At 44.2% G+C, this 22,146-nt stretch overlaps 1 protein-coding gene across 1 annotated transcript; it reads right to left on the reverse strand.

Moving 5' to 3' along the window:
• Positions 1-14,970: 14,970 nt before the first annotated feature.
• On the reverse strand, positions 14,971-21,120 carry MCIDAS (multiciliate differentiation and DNA synthesis associated cell cycle protein). Its single transcript, XM_068532831.1, has 7 exons — positions 21,004-21,120; positions 20,820-20,916; positions 20,548-20,639; positions 17,220-17,292; positions 16,422-16,654; positions 15,669-15,779; positions 14,971-15,411 (listed from the first exon to the last, which is right to left on the reverse strand). The coding sequence occupies exons 1-7, from the start codon at positions 21,118-21,120 to the stop codon at positions 14,971-14,973; spliced, it is 1,164 nt and encodes a 387-aa protein (XP_068388932.1).
• Positions 21,121-22,146: the final 1,026 nt, after the last annotated feature.

Below are 22,146 nucleotides of genomic sequence, written 5' to 3' on the forward strand. Positions count from 1 at the left end.
CTCAAAGCTATCATTATCCCTCACAGAACATGGTATTTGTATTTGCTTTAAACCATGGCATGGCTTAGAAATAATTGAATTTTCCACATCCTATACCTAAATGAAATTTCTAATTATTACTTGACTGCCCATATAAATCCTAAGTAAATCTGTGGTGTTTCTTTTCCCTTACATCAGTACAATACGAATAAATGTAAATAGTTGTCATGTCTGATTTACCTTGTGTTTTGTTAAGCAGCTAAAAGTAAATATTGAAAACAGTTGTTAGTTATGCAAGTTTGAACAGGTGTTTGCCTAAAGGAAGGCTATAGGTCTTTAAGTGTAGGTATGATTGAATCAAAGCAAATTATTACTACCCTAACTATGCTGATTTCCTTACATTTAATGGTACTCAACTTTAACTGCCGTATTTCATGTAAGTTTTCATTACAAACGGTCTCAGATCAATTTTGGATGTAAGTGGCAATAAAATATAAACAACTAGATGAAAATAAAATATAGAACCTCAATAAATTAGTGAATTAAACTTCACTCCAGACAGAGAAAGGTACTGGATGAAGATGGTATCCCTTAATATGAAAATGGAATTTCTCAGAAAAAGATCTGTTAGGTACTTGGGATGGCAAGAAAAACTCTGTTAACCCAATGAATTAGAAAAAAATGTAGAACTTTTAAATAGCATTTTTAACAGGCTAGTGGTCACATTATAAGGATGCATTTTTAGGCTTGGGCAGAGTTGCAGGACATTGAGATGTGCGTGAAATGCTCTCTTCTCAAATCAATGCATCTTTTCCCAACGGGAAATTTTTGCACAGCATCAGGACAAAGATGCCTCCAGGACCCTGGCAACTTTCCTTCTATAACTCAGTCTGAGGTACCTTGAGACAGGGAATTCCACTGGGAAGCAAGAACTGGATTTATTTCCCTGTTTCTTGATTTCCTCCCCACGATTGTCTAGAAGGGTTAAGAAACTGTTGTGAATGTCTTCAGCACTCATTAATAAAGCTGCTCTCTAGCTTCCTCCATTTGACAAATAGGCTCCAGAATTCAGCCGTGAGCAAGGGCACCATTTTTGCTCTCCAGATAACCCATGCCCACACTTTTGACATCTAACTCATGCCTATAGTTTTACTTCTTGGGCACTTTTCTCCAGTTGGAAGCAAGAGAGAGATACAGCAGAAGGGAAAGTCAGAGAGCTTCCAGTGGGAAGGATTTGACACACATTGCTGGCTTTGATATATAGGGGTCCAAATGCAAGGACCAGAGTGACATCTCTAGGAGCAAAGACAAGTCCCTGGCTTGCAGCAAGCCAGGAAATGGGAACCTCGGTCCTGCAATCATAAGGAACTGGATTCTTCCAACAATCAGACTGAGTCTGGAAATGGAGTCCTCCCAGAGCTTCTAAATAAGAACCCGGCCAACACCTTGATTTCCAAGAAATCCAGAGCAGAGAACCCAGCTTAACCATCTCTGACCTACAGAATTGTGAGATAATAAATTTGTGTTGTTTTAAGCATTAAGTTTATGGTAATTTGTTATAATGGTGATAGAAAACCAATACAAACAGATAACTGTAGTGTTCATCAAGTAACAGGTACTGTGTCAAGCATTTGAGATGCATCACCTCAATCAATCGCACAACTTCTATAGTCCCAGTTGCAAAACTGAGGAATGCGGCCCGCTCGCAGACTCAAGTCACCCAGCTGGCCCATCCCAGCAGGGCCAGGATAGCAACCGTCCATCTCTGTGTGACTCCAGAACCCTTGACCATTTCTATACAATGCTCAATTGTTGCTATTCAATAATAATATGTAGGGACTTCCCTGGTGATGCAGTGGTTAAGAATCCACCTGCCAGACTCCACTGGTGGCGCAGTGGTTAAGAATCTACCTGCCAATGCAGGGGACATGGGTTCGAGCCCTGGTCCGGGAAGATCCCACATGCTGCGGAGCAACTAAGCCTGTGCGCCACAACTACTGAGCCTGCGCTCTAGAGCCCACGAGCCACAACTACTGAAGCCTGCGCTCCTAGAGCCTGTGCTCCGCAACAAAGAGGAGCCACCGCAATGAGAAGCCCGCGCACTGCAATGAAGAGTAGGCCCTGCTCGCTGCAACTAGAGAAAGCCCAAGCACAGCAACGAAGACCCAATGCAGCCAAAAATAAATAAATAAATAATAAACAAATAAATAAATTTACTTAAAAAATAATAATATGTATAGCGGATCCAAGTTTTAAATATACACAAACATACTTATGCATTCACATATGTATATACATTAAAAATTTCTGAAAGGAAATATACCAAAATATTCAGAATAGTATCTTTAGTTGGTAGGATTACCACTTGTTACTTCACTGTACTTTCATTACCACTCGTTACTTCATTGTATTTACAATGAGTATATTTTCCTTGCATAAAATTTTTATTTCCATTTTTTTAGTTAAAAGATGAAGATGAAATTTATGAAGGAGAATCCAACCAGAGTACCAATCACTTCCTTCATCTTATTCCCAGAGGCTCCCACACTCAAAGACTCTCATCACATACCCAGGCCTCAGGTTCCAGCTGCAGCACCACTCTGAGTGCTTCCTTCCCTTTCAGGCTCCCAGGTCCCCAAGGGAGGCCGAGAACTATCCTGGGCCCTCTCTCAGGATGGAAACCCACCTCACTTCCTGCTGGGGAGGCCAAGCTCTGGTGTCAGGGGGACACATTCCTCCTGTCTTTTCTCTTTAGGTTTCCCTATATTACTGAGACCAACTAAACCTCTGTGGCAGATACTGTTAGTTAGATAGGGTAAGAGCTTTTCCCAACTCCCTTCTCCCTTGCCTACCTTTCACTATAGTGGCTAGAAGAGTGAGAAACTAGATTCCCAGCCTCCCTTGCAAGTAGGGGCTCAGGTATGATTATGAGACTTGAATGAAAGTCCACCTGGGGGTTTTCTGGCAGAGTTTTTGTCTTCCCTTTCAATCTGTGAAACCTTGTACTCTTTATTTTTATCTTGAATGCAGACATGATGTCTGGAGCTACAGCAGTAACCTTATGGTCATGAAACATTGAGCATGAGGACAAACTGCTAACAAGTTAGGGGGGCATAAAGCAGAAAGATAAAGTCTGGTTCATTGACAGCATCATTAGCAGCTGAAACAAATGTTAGCAACTCCTGTCTCAACTTATTATGTGTTGAAAATAAACCCTTATCTTAAAAATCGAGTAAACTCCATTCCTATCTCAACTGCCTGGCACAGACTTTATAGTACTGGTGCTCTTTTCTGTGAGACGCAAAGATCAGAGAGAGAGAACAAGGGAGAGGGGAGAAGGAAGAACTAATTTAGGGAAACCTGTTTGTGAGTGTTTTCAACATGCAGGTGGCTTCAAGTCCCTAATTTTGTCATGTCCCATAAATCCCTATGCTGAAACCAAGGCATCATGCTTATCGCTTACGGCACAGATTTCAGCCCACAGCATCTACTTCAAGGAGGACACAGTAAGATTAACAGATTAGATTCAGTCATGTGACCTACAGGATCACGCAGCCGATGATTCTTGCTCCAAATAATTTTTTCATGAATAACTAATAAAATGGAATGCCACAACTTCTCCCTGTGGCATACTAAGGGTCATCTGGAGCAGTCTGTCTACTCCAAGTGCCAGCACTAAGAGGATACATTGTCTGGAGACTTTAACAAAACAATAAAAAAACCAACTACAAGTCTTTTATGTAGGATGGGCAATTCTAAATATCTGGGATAAAATGTTCCTATCTGAAGAAATCTTTTGTTGGCTGGTCTAAGTTCTAAATTCTGTGGTCATTGTTGAATTTTAATACTATAGGTGGAAGCTTCATATTAACACACTTTCATTTCCTATCCTCTTATAACCATTGACAGTTAATCGGGAAAATCCCCATCATACAGTCATTGCTCAAAAAACAGGGACTCAATTACATGTCTTCAAGAGAGAGAGTTCCTAATGTTTTGAGCTCTGTGAGCTTGCATTAGTCAAAGCTCATGTCATTCATCCCTGCGGTATTGCACTTTCTTGCATTTAAACAGGAGATTAAAATTGAACATTGCTGGCGCAGTGAGTGACTAAGCAAAGAAACGTAACTTGAGTGATTTCAATTCTCTCATTTTAAGTGAACGGTTGGAATTTTCACATGTATGTAAATTTTTAAATAGTGGCAACCAGTGTAGAGGGGGCGGAGTCAAGATGGCGGTGTGGAAAGACAACGAGTTAGTGTCTCCCCACAACTAGGGCGCCTGCTGACCACTGGTAGGGGACCCTGACGCCCAAGGAGATGGGAGAAACCCCCAAGTGAACCAGTAGGATGTGTGGGGACAGAGAGGGGAGGAGAAGTGGAGGCCAGACAGGATCGGCACCCCTGAGGCCGGGGAGATCAGGAGAGGTAGGTGGGAGGGGCCCTCCAGGAGGAGCAGGAGAGGAGCAGAGGGCAATCGCCTGGCCCACTTGGCCTGGGGAGCGTGCTGAGCTCCCAGGCCAGTACCCCCACTCCAAAGCCCCCTCCAGGTCGTGTAGGTCCTGGGGGCATAGGAGGGAGGTGGGGGAGATCAAGAGAGGCAGGTGGGATGGACCCTCCAGGAGAAGTGGGAGAGGAGCAGATGGCGTTTGCCCTGCTCACTTGAGCCCATGAAGCCTGCTGGGCTCCCAGGTGACATCCCCCACCCTCTGAGACCAGAGGTGGGGGGCACACCTGGACCCCTTCTGTTCCTTGAGCCTAAGCCCCACTACCCACAGCTCCCAGGGTCTTTTCCAGCCCTGTGGGTCCTAAGCATAGGCCCTGCCCACTGCCCAAACCTCGCCCTTGCCTAGGCCCCACCCTCCACAGCCAAAGCCTTTTGTCCCCCTTTTTTTTTTCTCTCTTTTCTCTTCTCTTTTTTACTATTATGGTACTGTTGTACCTTCCGGTTGTTGATTCATCTATATGTTTATTTTTATATTCTTATCTAGCATATCTGATAGTTTCCTAGTCTAATTTTATTTTTTACTTTGTTTTTGTTCTCTCTCTCTCTCTCTTTTTTTTTTTTACCACCACATGCAGTTTGTGGGATCTTGGTTCATGAGCCAGGGGTCAAGCCAAAGCTTCTGTAGTGGGAGCTCCATGTCAGAACCACTGGGCTAACAGAGAACCTCAGATCCCAGGGAATATTCATCAGAATGAAGTCTCACAGAGGTCCTCATCTCAGCATCAAGACCCAGCTCTACCCAACAGCCTACAAACTCCAGTGTTGGAAGCCTCAGGCCAAACAACCAGTAAGACGGGAACACAATCCCACTCATAAAAAACAACAACAACAAATGAGATGGCAAAAAAATATGTCACAGATCAAGGAACAAGGTAAAAACCTACAAGACCAAATGAAGAGGACATAGACAATCTACCTGAAAAAGAATTCAGAGTAATGATAGTAAAGATGATCCAGAATCTCGGAAACAGAATGAAGGCAAGGATTGAGAAAATACAAGAAATGTTTAACAAAGGTCTAAAAGAACTAAATAACAAACAAACAGAGATGAACAACACAATAACTGAAATGAAAAATACACTAGAAAGAATCAGTAACAGAATAACTGAGGCAGAAGAACGAATAAGTGAGCTGGAAGACAAAATGGTGGAGATAACTGCAGAGGAGCAGAATAAAGGAAACGAATGAAAAGAATTGAAGACAATATCAGAGACCTCTGGGACAACAATAAATGCACCAACATTTAAATTATAGGGGTCCCAGAAGAAGAAGAGAAAAAGAAAAGGTCTGAGAAAATATTTGAAGAGATTATAGTCGAAAACTTCCCTAACATGGGAAAGGAAATAGTCAATCAAATCCAGGAAGCACAGAGAGTCCCATACAGGATAAATGCTAGGAAAAACACACCAAGACACATATTAATCAAACTAACAAAAATGAAATTCAAAGAAAAAATATTAAAAGCAGCAAGGGAAAAACAAAAAAAATAACATACAAAGGAATCCCCATAAGGTTATCAGCTGATTTTTCAGCAGAAACTCTGCAGGCCAGAAGGGAGTGGCAGGATATACTTAAAGTGATGAAAGAGAAAAACCTACAACCAAGATTACTCTACCCAGCAAGGATCTCATTCAGATTTGATGGAGAACTCAAAAGCTTTTCAACCAAGCAAAAGCTAAGAGAATTCAACACCACCGAACCAGCTTTACAACAAATGCTTAAAAAAACTTCTCTAGGTGGGAAACACAAGAGAAGAAAAAGACCCACATAAACAAACCCAAAACAATTAAGAAAATGGTAATAGGAGCATACATATCTATAATAACCTTGAAGGTAAATGGATTAAATGCCCCAACCAAAAGACACAGACTGGCTGAATGGATACAAAAACAAGACCCATATATATGCTGTTTACAAGAGGCCCACTTCAGACCTAGGGACACATACAGACTGAAAGTGAAGGGATGAAAAAAGATATTCCATGCACATGGAAATCAAAAGAAAGCTGGAGTAGCAATACTCATATCAGATAAATAGACTTTAAAATAAAGACTGTTACAAGAGATAAGGAGAGACACTACAAAATGATCAAAGGATCAATCCAAGAAGAAGATATAACAATTATAATGTTTATGTACCCAACATAGGAGCACCTCAATACCTAAGGCAAATGCTAACAACCATGAAAGGAGAAATTCACAGTAACACAATCATAGTAGGGGACTTTAACACACCACTTACACCAATGGACAGATCATCCAAACAGCAAATAAATAAGGAAACACAAGCTTTAAATGACACAATAGACCAGATAGATTTAATTGATATTTATAGAACATTCCACCCAAAAGTGGCAGAACACACTTTCTTCTCAAGTGAGCATGGAACATTCTCCAAGATAGATCACATCTTGGGACACAAATCAAGCCTTGGAAAATTTAAGAAAGTTGAAATCATATCAAGTATCTTTTCTGACTACAACACTGAGATTGGAAGTCAATTACAGGAAAAAAACTGTAAAAAAACCAAAAACATGAAGGCTAAACAGTGAGCTACTAAATAACCAAGAGATCACTGAAGAAATCAAAGAAGAAATAAAAAAATACATAGAAACAAATGACAATGAAAACATGATGACCCAAAACCAACGGGACACAGCAAAAGGAGTTCTAAGAGGGAAGTGTATAGCAATTCAATCTCACCTCAAGAAACAAGAAAAATCTCAAATAAACAATCTAAACCTACACTTAAAACAACTAGAGAAAGAAGAACAAAGAAAATCCAAAGTCACTAGAAGGAAAAAAATCATAAAAATCAGAGCAGAAATAAATGAAATGGAAAAGAAGAAAACAATAGCAAAGATCAATAAAACTAAAAGGTAGTTCTTTGAGAAGATAAACAAAATTGATAAACCCTTAGACTCATCAGAAAAATAGGGAGAGGATGCAAATCAATAAAATTAGAAAAGAAAAAGGAGAAATCACAACTGATACCGCAGAAATACAAAGGATTATAAGAGACTACTACAAACAACTATGTGCCAATAAAATGGACAACCATGAAGAAATGGACAAATTCTTGGAAAAGGTACAATTTTCCAAGACTGAACCAGGAAGAATTAGAAAATATAAACAGACCTATCACAAGTAATGAAATTGAAACCATAATTTAAAATCTTCCAACAAACAAAAGTCCAGGACAAGATGGCTTCACAGGAGAATTCTATCAAACATTTAGAGAAGAGCTAACTCCGATCCTTCTCAAACTCTTCCAAAAAATTGCAGAGGGAGGAACATTCCCAAATTCATTTTATGAAGCCACCATCACCTTGATACCAAAACCAGAAAAATATATCACAAAAAAAAGAAAATTATAGACCAATATCACTGATGAACATAGATGCAAATATCCAGAACAAAATACTAGCAAACAGAATCCAACAGCACATTAAAAGGCTCATACACCATGATCAAGTGGGATTTATCCCAAGAACGCAAGGATTCTTCAATGTATGCAAATCAATCAATGTGATACACCAGATTAACAAATTAAGGAATAAAAACCATATGATCATCTCAATAGATGTAGAAAAAGCTTTTGACAAAATTCAACACCCATTTGTGATAAAAACTCTCCAGAAAATGGGCATAGAGGGAACGTACCTCAACATAATAAAAGCCATATATGACAAACCCACAGCAAGCATCATACTCAGTGGTGAAAAACTGAAAGCATTTCCACTAAGATCAGGAAGAAGACAGGGATGTCCACTCTCACCACTCTTATTCAGCATAGTTTTGGAAGTCCTAGCCATGGCAATCAGAGAAGAAAAAGAAATAAAAGGAATACAAATTGGAAAAGAAATAAAACTGTCACTGTTTGTGGATGACATGGTACTATACATAGAAAATCCTAAGGATGCTACCAGAAAACTACTAGAGCTAATCAATGAATTTGGTAAGGTTGCCAGAGACAAAAATAATGCACAGAAATCTCTGGCATTCCAATACACCAACAACGAAAAATCAGAAAGAGAAATTAAGGAAACAATCTCATTTACCATTGCAACAAAAAGAATAAAATACCTAGGAATAAACCTGCCTAAGAAGGCAAAAGACTTGTACTCAGAAAACTATAAAACACTGATGAAAGAAATCAAAGATGACATAAACAGATGGAGAAATATACCATGTTCTTGGATTGGAAGAATCAACATTGTGAAAATGACTATAGTACCCAAAGCAATCTACAGATTCAATGCAATCCCTATGAAACTACCAATGGCATTCTTCACAAAACTAGAACAAAAAATTTTACAATTTGTATGGAAACACAAAAGACCCCGAATAGCCAAAGCAATCTTGAGAAAGAAAAACAGAGTTGGAGAAATCAGGCTCCCCAACTTCAAACTATACCACAAAGCTACAGTAATCAAGACAGTATGGTACTGGCACAAAAACAGAAATGTAGATCAATGGTACAGGATAGAATGCCCAGAGATAAACCCACGCACATATGGTCACCTAATTCATGACAAAGGAGGCAAGAACATACAATGGAGAAAGGACAGCCTCTTCAATAAGTGGTGTTGGGGAAACTGGACAGCTACATGTAAAAGAATGAAATTAGAACACTCCCTAACACCATACACAAAAATAAACTCCAAATGGATTAAAGACCTAAATGTAAGACCAGACATTATAAAACTCTTAGAGGAAAACATAGGAAAAACACTTTTTGACATAAACCACAGCAAGATCTTTTTTGACCCATCTCCTAGAGTAATGGAAATAAAAACAAAAATAAACAAATGGGACTTAATTAAACTTAAAAGCTTCTGCGCAGCAAAGGAAACCATAAATAAGACAAAAAGACAACCCTCAGAATGGGAGAAAATATTTGCAAATGAAACAACAAAGGATTAATCTCCAAAATATACAAACAGCTCATGGAGCTCAATATCAAAAAAAAACCAATCCAATTAAAAATGGGTGGAAGACTTAAATAGACATTTCACCAAGGAAGACATACAGATGGCCAAGAGGCACATGAAAAGATGCTCGACATCATTAATTATTAGAGAAATGCAAATCAAAACTGCAATGAGGTATCACCTCACACTGGTCAGAATGCCTATTATCAAAAAATCTAGAAACAATAAACGCTGGAAAGGGTGTGGTGAAAAGGGAACCCTCCTGCCCTGTTGGTGGGAATGTTAATTGATACAACAACTATGGAAAACAGTATGGAGGTTCCTTACAAAACTAAAAATAGAACTACCATATGACCCAGCAATCTCACTACTGGGCATATACCCTGAGAAAACCATAATTCAAAAAGATACATGTACCACAATGTTCACTGCAGCACTATTTACAGTAGCCAGGACACGGAACCAACCTAAATGTCCATCAACAGATGAATGGATAAAGAAGATGTGGCATATATATACAATGGAATATTACTCAGCCATAAATAGAAATGAAATTGAGTTATTTGTAGTGAGGTGGATGGATATAGAGTCTGTCATACAGAGTGGAGTAAGTCAGAAAGAGAAAAACAAATACCGTATTCTAACGCATATACATGGAATCTAAAAAAAAAAATGGTACTGATGAACCTAGTGACAGGGCAGGAATAAAGACGTAGACATAGAGAATGGACTTGAGGACACGGGGTGGGAGGAGGAAGCTGGGGCAAAGTGAGAGTAGCATCAACATATATACACTACTGAATGTAAAATAGTTAGCTAGTGGGAAGCAGCAGCATAGAACAGGGAGATAAGCTCGGTGCTTTGCCATGACCTAAAGGGATGGGACAGGGAGGATGGAAGGGAGGCTCAAGAGGGAGAGGACATGGGGACATATGTATGCATATGGCTGATTCACTTTGGTGTACAACAGAAACTAACACAGTATTCTGAAGCAATTATACTCCAATAAAGATCTATTAAAAAAAAAATAGAGACAACCAGTGTAAACTGCAAACTATTGATATAATGATTTTCTTTTGTTAAGTGAACATTTTGGCTTGTGCATGAACTATTTTTATGAATTTGAATCTTTATTATCAAAATTTAGTGTCTTTTTAAAAATTCTTTTATTTTTATATAATTTTTAAAAATTACTTTCCACTTACAGTTATTACAGAATATTGGCTTTACTCCCTGTGCTGTACAATACATCCTTGAGCCTATCTTACACCCAATAGTTTGTACCTCCCACTCCCCCAATCCTATATTCCCCCTTTCTCCCTCCCCACTGGTAACTACTAGTTTGTTCTCTATACCTATGAGTCTGATTCTTTTTTGTTGTATTCACTAGTTTGTTGTATTTTTTAGATTCCACATATAAGTGATATCATACAGTGTTTGTCTTTCTCTGTCTGACTTACTTCACTTAGCATAATGCCCTCCAAGTCCATCCATGTTGTTGCAAATGGCAAAATTTCATTGTTTTTAATGGCTGAATAATATTCCATTGTATATATACCCCCATATCTTCTTTATCCATTCATCTGTTGATGGACATTTAGATTGTTTCCATGTCTTGGCAATTGTAGATAATGCTGCTATGAAAATTGGGGTGCATGTATCTTTTTGAGTTAGTGTTTTGGGGGTTTTTAAGTATATACTCAGGAGCGGAACTACTGGGTCATATGGTAGTTCTATTTTTAGTTTTTTGAGAAACCTCCATACTGTTTTCCACAGTGGCTGCACCAATTTACATTCCCACCAACAGTGCACAAGGATTCTCTTTTCTCCACATCCTCGCCAAATTTGTTATTTTTGTTCTTTTTGATGATAGCCATTCTAGAGGTGTGAGGTGATATCTCATTGTGGTTCTGATTTGCATTTCTCTGTTGATTAGCGATGTTGAGAATCTTTTCATGTGCCTGTTGGCCATCTACATTTCCTCTTTGGAAAAATGTATATTCAATTCTTCTGCCCAATTTTTAAATGGGTTGTTTGTTTTTTGATGTTGAGTTGTATGAGCTGTTTATATATGTTGGATATTAATCCCTTATTGGTCATATCATTGCTCCAAATAATTTTAAATTCTTTAAATATCATTATACTGCCTAGTTCTCCTTTAGGTTAAACATAGACACAAAAATATCATTAGCTAATATTATAAATTAATGATACCATAATTCTTCAACTGTTACGTATTATTCTTCTAAGTGACCTTTGAGTTAATTAGAAGAATTAGGACTAGGTCCTGATCTCTCTGCCCACATTAGGGGTCAATTGAATTGAGCTTCTTTAACACATTTCATAAGTAATTTTATTCAGACTCTTCACACTTATCTTCAACAACAAGTCCTTCATTGAAGGTATTCATTTCATCATTGAAGCTACCTTCTGGGTCATCTAACATCATTTTTCAAAGCACATTATTGTCGCTTCCAACTTTTTGAAATATAGCCCTTGTTTGAATGTAGTATGGTTTCTATCATTAAAAACTTAATCCTAAATCACAAGAATTATTTGCATAACATCAGGTAAATTGGTTTTTGTTTGTTTTAACCTTTTTAAAGTGATCTGTAAAAGTTTCTTTACAACAGTGGTCTCAAAGGTGGCCCTAGACCCAGGCATCAACATCACCTGGCAGCTTGTTAGAAATTCACATTCTCAGGCTTTACCCAGACTCACTGAATCAGAAACTCTGGTGATGGGGCCCAGCAAGCTGGGTTTTAACAAGCCCTATAGATGATTCTGATACACGCTACAATTTAAGAACCACTACTTTAGAACAACATCTAAGTGTTGCAATTATGAGGTCATTTCCTTAAAAAATAATTCAGTTAAAGTGTGTGTGCCTCTTTTTTAAAACTGATTTTGCTGCTGTAGAAACTGTTTAGAAACACTCCAACCATGTTATCTAAAATAATAATTCCTGTCACATCCTATCCCTAGACCCTGCTTTATTTTCTATATAACATGTTAATTATCAGACATTATATACTATTTGTTCAGTATCTGTCTCCCCCACTAGAATGCACGCTTCATGACAGCAAGGAATTGGTTTTGTTCATGACTATCTCCCGAACGCCTTGAACAGTGCCTGGTCCTATTTGAAATGAAGGAATTATTGGGATAATTTCAGGCTAACATGTCTTCTTGAGCTAGGCTAGATTACATAGCTGAATATAGGCTCAAAGAATCATGGAGAAAATGGCTAAGATTTGGTTTAAAGTTGCTCTCACTGAGGTTTCCTACTAAATCAGCAACAAGCAGTTCAAAGAATTCGCACCATGTAAGGAATGTAAGGACATAAATCAGTGGGCACAGCTCCCTTCATTGCTAGTATAAGCACTCAGTCATTGGATGGTTAGCTTCCCAAACAAGTGAGGAAAGCACCAGGTCAAAGAAGCTCTGGTTTGTGGGCTCATTCAGCATGGGGAAGGCCGTAAAACCACCTACTACCACGCACAGAAGTCTTGATAGCTCTTGTAATTTTTTAAATTCCAGGCATAAGGCAAATAGAAAAATACATATAGATAATTTTTTAAGTTTTCTGTCATTGAAGCTAATGCATTATACTAACTGAGGAGTGGAGAGGAAAAGAACTTTTAACAAGCTGATTGTTTCTTGAAACAAGGGGTTTTGTTTTTGTTTTCTGTTTCTTCTGATGCTGAACTATAGTAACTTTATATTTACGCTGACGAAAAGATTATGGGGGCTTCTTTGGTGGCAAAGTGGTTGGGAATCTGCCTGCCAATGCAGGGGACGCGGGTTCGAGCCCTGGTCCGGGAGGATCCCACATGCGGTGAAGCGGCTAAGCCCGTGCGCCACGACTACTGAGCCTGTGCTCTGGAGCCCGTGAGCCACAACTGCTGAGGCCCACGTGCCTAGAGCCCGTGCTCCGCGAGAAGAGAAGCCACCGCAATGAGAAACCCACGCACCGCAACTAAGAGTAGCACCCACTCGCCACAACTAGAGAAAGCCTGCGTGCAGCAATGAAGACACAACACAGCCAAAAATAAAAATAAATAAAATAAATAAATTAAAAAAAAAAAAAGAATTCTGAACCATCCAGTGTATTTTGTAAGAGTCCATTTGTTAGACAAAGTATGAGGAAATGTGCTCTATTTTATCACTTTCTTGTTTGTTTTCAAAATGGCCATTTAAATACAGATAACAGTTACACAGGACAAACTGGAGAAGCAGGTTCCGCCAGCCTGCCCAGCTCACCTGTTACCTGATCTCTCCATTCAGATGGCATTCGGATGGCAGAACCAGCAATGCGGTGTAACAGGGTTGGACACTTGCCCATGCTGAGCCCCCAAACGCAAGAAGCAGCCCTCTTATTGAGAACTGTGGAGCTTAGGACAAATCACGACTTGACATACTCTATTAACAAAACTTCACAACAGAGTAGAAAAAGGAAGCCCACGCAAAAGGGGATAAAGAAAAGGCAAAGTGAAGGCACCATATAACACCTAAGTTTTTCTTAGAAGATGAAGCCAAGAAATATAAAACATGAATGTGTACCCCAGTTTTATCCATGGAATTCAAATAGATAGCTTTACTTTTACCAAGGTTTCCACACTTGGTTTCTGCCCCCCAAAAATATGAACACCCTAAAATATACACATTCTTTTTCAGGTGGGATGTACCATTTTCTTAAAACAATGTGTGTTTCTTACTAAGTTTGCTTTTTCTGTGGTTATTCTGTCTAGACAAATAAAACTATACATAATTAATATAAACATTTATCATAAATCTTACAAAATTATGTAAATGATCATTACAAACAAACGTGTTTAGCACCTATTTTGTCAATAACCCATCGACTCTGAGAATCTTCACTTTCCTCTGTTTTATTGCCTGCCCTAAGACAAGGGTTTAGGAATTCCTAACCCTAACCTCTCCTAATTTTTTATTCTGGCAGCTAAAATGAAAGATTCCAATCGTAACAAAATTAAGTGATCAGGGGAAGTGAGTGATGTATTGAAACGTTCACCCAGAGACCTGGCCTCTGGACCTACAATCTTTAAAAGACTAGCGAGAGCACTTGGAAGGTTCCCATGACGCTTCTTTTTGTAGAAAGTTCCTTAACTTCTTAGAGCCTCCTTTTGCTTCGTATGAAAGTAGGGCATTATTATAATTATAAAATACCTAAGTGGTTTTTAGGTCCCTTCCAGCTCTAAAAAGTACGTAATTCAAAGCTGCTAAAAATAAATACTTTAAAAATTGACTGTGACATGTAAGTGTATGTATACACATACATATGCAAGCACACACACGCACATACACACACGGTTTCGCTGTGAAAAGGGGAGGGACTAGACAGTATTTTGTACCAGAATTTTACAGTGCATCAGTATCAAAACGTTTCTGTTCCTGAAAAAACAGTTTCAGGCTGGCGTCGGCCCTGCAAGTGGAGTTCTTCTGAGAAACCAGGTTTCAGCTACTCCCGTTTAGCCTACAGGGGCTTCAGTTTGGATAGAAGGCAGTGTTTCGGAGGACCACATCCCAGCTCAACTGGGGACCCAGCGGAATTTGTAACCCCCGTTGGCTGTCCGGATGGTGAAGGCATTGCCTTGGGGGAAAGCGAGGGTACGGATGGTGCTGTGGCTGCGGATGGAGGTGCTGAAGGAGCCGCCCTCCTCCAGCTCACTGTGGCTCAGGTTCAGCGCGCTCCGGCTGCAGTCTGTGCGCAGCCCCCGGAAGGCGCCGTGCAGGTTCCCGGGCCTGCCGTCCGTGCTCGGGGGCTCGGGCTGCAGCCGAAGCCGCTTGGGATCGCGGCTCTGCAGCGCTTCATCGCAGCGCTCAGAAATCTCCCTCAGGATGGCGTCCACTTCCGCGCAATCCTGCCCCGCAGCGCTGAACAACTCCTCCAGGCTCCTTTTGGAAGTCGCCTTGAGCAGGATAGGCTCGGCTGCCACCCCGCAATCCCGGGACTGTGTGATCATCAGCTTCTACAAAAAGATGGGGAGGAGCGCCGCCCTGGGGCCAGCCGGACTCGCCTCGTGCTGGGCGCTCAAAGGAGACCTGGGCGCACGTCGAACTGCGCGACTCGGCCGACTTAGGCAACACCTGCAAGTGACTCAGCGAGCTCCCAGCGGTCCTCTCCGTTCCCCGACCCCCGCCGGCTCCCAACACCAGGAACTGGGTGGGAGGTGCACAGAACATTTCCGACTTCCTGCAGTGTTCTACACGCGCGCGCCCCACTTACATCCAACACCGAGGCCAGGTGCCGTGTCCGACTGGCGAGTTCCTTCAGTTGCACGTTCCGCTCCTTCAGTGAGGCGATCTCCTCCTGTTTCTGGGTCAACGTCACGTGCAGCTGCAGGCGGAGACCCAAATATTCAGGGATAGGCTACCCTGCTCGGTCTCGCCTGTACACTCTTCATAAAGTGAACCCAGATCCTAACGTCTAATTAGAAACTGGGGCCCCAAGGACGTTTACACTGGTGAGAATGATAATTTTATTTATTTATTTATTTATTTATTTATTTATTTATTTATTTATTTATTTATTTTTACAGAGCACTTAGACAAAATGTTTCTCAGTTAATCCTCAGTGTAGCGGTGAGGAGTGCTGACTTGGGCAACAGGCAGATACAGAAGTTCAACCTTCCTATAAGTCAGTTTCCTTATCTGTAAAATGGGGCTGGTAAAAGTATCTAGCTCAATGGCTGTGAGTAATTAATGAGGAAAGTAAATTGGTAAGCACAATACCAGGCATATAGAAAGCCTTCAGTAAATATTGGTGGCCCTATTAAAACTCTGGTGGGTAAGATTATTCCCACTTCGTGACGTTGTAAACTGAGGTAGAACCAGTGGAGCAACAACAGCTACGTAAACTCGTCCACTGGTTCTAACGTCCAAGGGGGCTCATTCCCGCTCCTGCAACTCCGCTTCCTCCCGGGGCCCCATGCCCTGCCCCCGCCCCAAGGACTCCTGGACGCCAGCCCAATGTCCCTACTTGGTTATTCTCCACGAGTGCGTCCCCCAACGCCCTCTGGTTCTGGTCGGCCACCTCCTTCCAGTACTGCTCTGGCGGGGGCACGTCGGGAGGGCGCGGGGGCACGTCGGGAGGGCGCAGCGGCGGTGACTGCAAGGCTTGTGGGGAGAGACAGGGACCAAACGGCAGTACGTCGCAAGGAGAGAAGGGGAAGTCTCCGCCCGCCAGGGGAGGCGACATCAAAGAGGATGAGTCTGATGAAGAGGAAGAGAGGGAGCTGAGTTTGCAGCCTCAGACTCGTGCCCAGCTAACTGCAGGGACAAAATATCACGCGGGTGTAGGGTTTACGTGATTTTTCTTTATTAATAAAGCACCCCTCACTCTGCAATCCCTACGATCCCAGGCTCTTCCTGATATCCTGTACATACACAGCAGGTGCTCAATAAATGCCTGTTGAGATGATCTGAACTGAATTTCCACGGTGGCCAGGTCAAACTTGCCTGAAGTCACACAAATGCCCTACTCTGCACACTCCTGTCACTCAGCGTCTTCCAGCCCACATCACAGCGTAGGGTTCTCTCTCCCAGAACTGACATGGGCAAACTGAGAAAGCGCTATAGATCCAGCGACTCATCTTCTCCATTAGGAAAAGGGGGGGGGGGTTTAAATATGGATGAGCCAGACCCTTTGATGAGTTGCTGGCGAGTCGTTGACAGGTACAGGGTTTACCACTTTCAGGACCACGAAATCCGAACTAGTCAGATTTGAGGGGTAGAGGACACCCCCGCCGTTATTTAACTGCAAAGAGATTGCACTTGCCTGCAATGAGATCATCCACGGTGTCTCTGAAATCCTGCAGATCGAAGTCCGCTGCCGTTTGCAGGGAGTGGTTCTGAAACAAACCAGAGGTACAAACTAGTTAATGTTGAGCCTGGCGGGTCTGGAACACTTCCTAGACCGACAGTTAACCTCCTGGGCTCGATGGCAGGTCTGCATGCACTCGCGTTCGCAGCGGAAACTTGTACCTGAAAATCAAAGCCCTGCCCGAGACACGGAATCCAGCAGGCCTGCACTGCCATGGTGGGGAGAGGGACGCACGAAGCGGGGACCCGGTCGCGAGGGTCCTGCCGGGCGCTGAAACTGCGCGCTGCTGCGTCGCGCTTCGGTCCTTCTGCGCGCAGCACAGCCGCCCCGCGCCCGGCCTCTGGCAGCCTGCACAGTCCGGCGCCGCCTCATTGGCCGGTCACCAGCCAACCAGGCGCGTTGCTAGTGTGCCCGCAGACCTTCAGCCCCGACTTACCTCCCACAGGCCAAGGAGCCACAGCTCTAAGAGCTGAGAGCCTGGCGTACGGACACACCGTCCTTCCTCCCAAGACCCGCCAGCGTGCAGGGGCATCCAAAGCAGTAACTAGAGTCCACATATCCCGCCAAGGCTCAGTCACAACTAAACCACCTCTCCCCACACAGAAAGAGAAAAGGTAGGCTAAGATATGAGGGGCCAGGGATGCTATGGAAAGTGCTTCTGTTCAGCACGCAGCAGGCGTGGACCCTCTTGCTCTTCTGTTTCTCAAAAAGTTGGAGTTGACTTTTCCCGTACGGCGTGATGCATCACCAGCATCTTGGACTGGACACTCTCCTCGGTTCCTGCAATGTGCCTGGGTGCGTGAGACGGAAGGAGACTGTAAAAGGCTGGTGACCAGGAAACTTCTTATTCCCTTAATTCGTGGACAGAGTTGACACAAACTTTTACATCGAGTCTCTCTGTTAATTCTCACACCAATGTAGGAAGCAGGCAGGGCCCAGGAAGTGACTCCTCCCATGATGGAGAAGCTGAAGCTCAGAGAAATCGCGTTGTCGAAAGCCACCCAGCTCTGAAATAGTGAAACTGGAGCTTCTGCCCCAGAATGCTGGTGCCTATTTCAGTCCTCTTTCCTCTATACCTCATTGCCTCTAGCTTTTATTTCTCTTTTAGGAAAGCCTGGTTTCCAATGAAGACAGTTCTGGGAAGGGGAAAGAAGCCTCTCAAGGAGCATGGTGTGATGGGTGCATCCAGTATGCCCATCAGAAATATCTATTCTACTGATTCCACTATTATCAATTTTTTTATTCCTTTGGGTTAATCATATTCTTCTGCCAAACACCCTTCTTTACTATTCAAATACTTCTGAGAAGAGGAACTTATTCTGACTCTAACTTCAAAGAATGTACAAGTATCAGTTTCCTTCAGGGAGGAGAGCTTCAACCAGGGAGACCTCTAGCACCAGTTGAGAAATGAGTCTGTAAGGGGAAGGGAGCTTAGAAAGGAAAGACTGAGGGCCCCAGACAAATCCTGAAGCACAAGTTCTTCCCTGGTTGAAGGAGTCAGAAATGAGACATTTCCCAAGGGCTAAAAGGTCTCCCTCTCAGTAGAGAAAAGCCTTTACCATGAGGAGACTAGAGGCCAACTCAGGGACAGGCACCCAGGAAATGCTTCCTCCTGTGCTATCCCAGGTCTTAGCCCATTCTGGACCTCAAACACTTCTAGAGCACTTCCTCTCTCTGTCCACTTTCCCCAACAGGAAGGAGAAATGTATCCAGAGTGTGCACTGGCCAGGGGGTTCCCCCACAGAATCTTCCCCTAGGGATATATCTCCTTCTGTACCAGTTCTGACTTCCCGCGGGAAAAATCCTGGACCTCTTGCTTGGGCTATCGGGCATGAGCTCTGTCCTTGAAACTTTGAATCCTATCTTCCCAATTAGGTAAAAACCTGGCATTTCTCCAACACAAACAGCAGCCAAAAAACAAAAACAAAACAAAACCAAAAAACAACGCAGAGCATGATGTCAAATTTAAGTTCTGTATACATAAGCAAAAATTCAGCAAGAGCCTGCTTGGTTTTGTTGTTGTTGTTGTTTGGTTTGGTTTGGTTTGGCTTTTTTCTTGCAAAATAAACATGTTGGAGTAAGGGCGTGATGTAGCCCTCTGGGTCCGTTGAAAGATGCTTATGTATTGTCTTTTTTCATTTGAGCATCCAGACCCTAAAAGAACAGGAGAATGGCCTTTGCAGGGCAATTCCCACTCTTACCTGTTGCCTTTACAATCTCTGCTCTCAGTTGCCACCTACCCTGAGTCTCCCTAGGCTCTATCCCAATTCTAAGAGGCACTTAGAGAGGCCCCTGGGAAGCTTTGCTCCACCACACCAACCCCAGTTCTAGGAGGTGGTCATTTCCTCTGGAGAGTTCTGTACTTGATCTATTCCCCGTGAAACCTCATATCCCCAGCACGTGCTGCCAGGAACCTGGAACTGGCACCCTTCCTGGAGGTTGCATCTAGCTATTCATATCCATTCATATGCATCGATGGATGCATTCATATCCATCGATGAGGCAGGCTTCTGGCCTCCCAGACACCAGTGCTGGGAGGCGCCATCATCTGGCTGGGGAGTCTCAGCCCTGGCAAGTGGTAGAAGTGGGATGCAAGTAAGAAGATAGGTTTTTGGGGGGAAATGCCTCTTTGCCCCATGGGAGTAAGTGACAGCAGCCTTTGCAGGGGGCGAAAAGGACTTTTATAAAGTACCCAACTGCTGAAGGGCCATCTCTGTAGAGAGCAACGTTTTCAGTCAGATTTCTTCTAGTCATCTGTCACTCTTCCCACTTCCTCCAAATGTAAATTCTCTTCGTTTTTTCCAGTCTTGATCGAGAAGTTATTCTCCGGATCTCCACACTCCTTAGACATCCAGGGAATGAAAATGGTTAATGAATGGCCTGGAAAGGCATGTTGGGAGAACAGATAGGTGCCCAGAGAGCAACGTTGCTCCCATCTACCCACCTGGTCCCTCAGTGCGCAACCTCCACGTTGCTTTATCGCAGCTCCAAGGAATAGATGGGGAGGGGAATGGGAGACCCGTCTGGCAGGGGAGCCCTCCAGATGAGCTTCCCTGTCCAGAGTTGGTCAAAACAGTTCTGAGAATGCGGCCACCGTTAACATACTAGGAGGGAGGAGGAAGTTCTAATCCTCGAGGCTTGGATTTCTGCAGGACATCTCCCCCCGCTAGCCAGATGTGTCTGCGCTCCCCACCCAAAAGGATTCTTTGAGGAAACTCGAGAACTGACTCCCGAATCGAAGTTTGGGCGTCGAGAGGCCGCGATTTTCCGCCAGGAGAGGTACCTGTGAGGCGGCCGAATTACCACTAGGCGGCGCGTCGGACCCGAGTAATGAGGAGCAGTCAGCGAGGTCCTGCAGGTCTATGGTGGTGAGGGCTGCGCGGGGAGAACCGGAGACACGCGCCGGGCGGACCCTAAGCCTCCCCGCAAGGGCTCGCCGCTGGCATCGCTGCCAGGACTCCGAAACCCCAGGGAGAAAAGCTATTCTGAGCCCCGCGCGCCCCACCCACCTGGCGCGGGGAACCCGAGGGGTCGCGCAAGGACCACCGGTATCACCTGGTAGCGCAGCGGCATCGGCGTCTGGGGGATCCTCGTACACCGACACCGGGCTGCTGCCGCTGCTACCGAGAAAGAGCTTCCGCCCAGGGGCGAACTAGCCGGGCACAGAAATGGTGAGCGCGGGTCAGCCCTCACTGACGGGAGCGTGAGGACCCTGCCCGGCTCCGTCCCGCGGCCCCACCTTCCTCTCCAGCTTCCCGGGCTTGCCGAACGGCCGGCCTCGCGGATCCAGCATCCTATTGGGGCAAATGCTGTCGAAGGCCCGGCGACCCGCCGCGGTGCCCCCGCACGCCTGCATCCTGCCTCCCCGCCCGCTTCAGGCCTGGAGCCCCGCGTCGACTGCTCGGAGGCGGCGGCCGGGCCGGGATGGCGACCCCACACCCAGCGCTCCCGAGGCTGTGAAGCCGGCCAGAAGTCGGGGAGGCGCGTGGCCGGGGTGGGGCTAAGGGGCGACTGTGAAGGTGCGGAGGGAAGGCGGGGTGGAGTAGGAGGACCGCCGCGCGGGCGGGGCGGCTCGCGCCTGAGCGCCAGTGGTGGCGCCTTCAGCCCGGGACAATCTGTGCGCGGGCGGAGGCGTTAAAACCCAACCTGGCAACGCGGATTCCCCCGGGAGCCGCGAGCGCGGGGCCCGGGCCCGCGAGCGCTCTTTTGGCTCGCGTTGGCGCCGCAGCCTCCCGGCCACGCCATAGGAAAGGAGAGGAGGGGAGGACAACCCCTACTGGTCCCTAACGCTGGGTACCGCCTTTCCGCGTACGGACAGCGGGAATATGGAAAAGTTAACGATTCTTATTTCATTTTCTTCCCACGCCAGCCACAAGGCACGAAACAAACTTGGAGTGTCAACTGCCAAAGTCAGACCCCGGCGTTTGCCCCGCCATGTAGGATTTGCTGGGGATGTATTGTAGAAGTTCAGCAGGGACTCCCCAGAACAGCCCCAGATTACGGAAGTCCCCTCCCCCAAAGCTAGGGAGCCCTCCTGGTTTTGACATCCACTTGGTCTGATGCCTAGAGCCCCGCTCCGTACCCCTACCCGGCACTTTCTCAGGCAGCAGCACCTGAGCACAGCCTTTAAAAGAGAGGGTCACACATGTCCACAGTGGACAGCCCCAAATCCCCTAAAACCCGGTCTCTTCCCCGGAAGCCTCAGCTACCTCTCGAGGCATTTGGTCACTCTCTGTACAACCGGCCTTGCTTGCTCAGCCGGAGTCTTGACTCCTCTTCCCAAGCCGGAAGCCTCTCCCAGGAAGGGGCATCTCTAGATCCTTGGGTGAGGGTTCTCTTTCAGGACCACTCTCATATCCATACAGTTTGAACAATCATCTGA

Source organism: Eschrichtius robustus, chromosome 2 (assembly GCF_028021215.1).
Source record: "Eschrichtius robustus isolate mEscRob2 chromosome 2, mEscRob2.pri, whole genome shotgun sequence".
Taxonomy (NCBI): Eukaryota; Metazoa; Chordata; class Mammalia; order Artiodactyla; family Eschrichtiidae; genus Eschrichtius; species Eschrichtius robustus.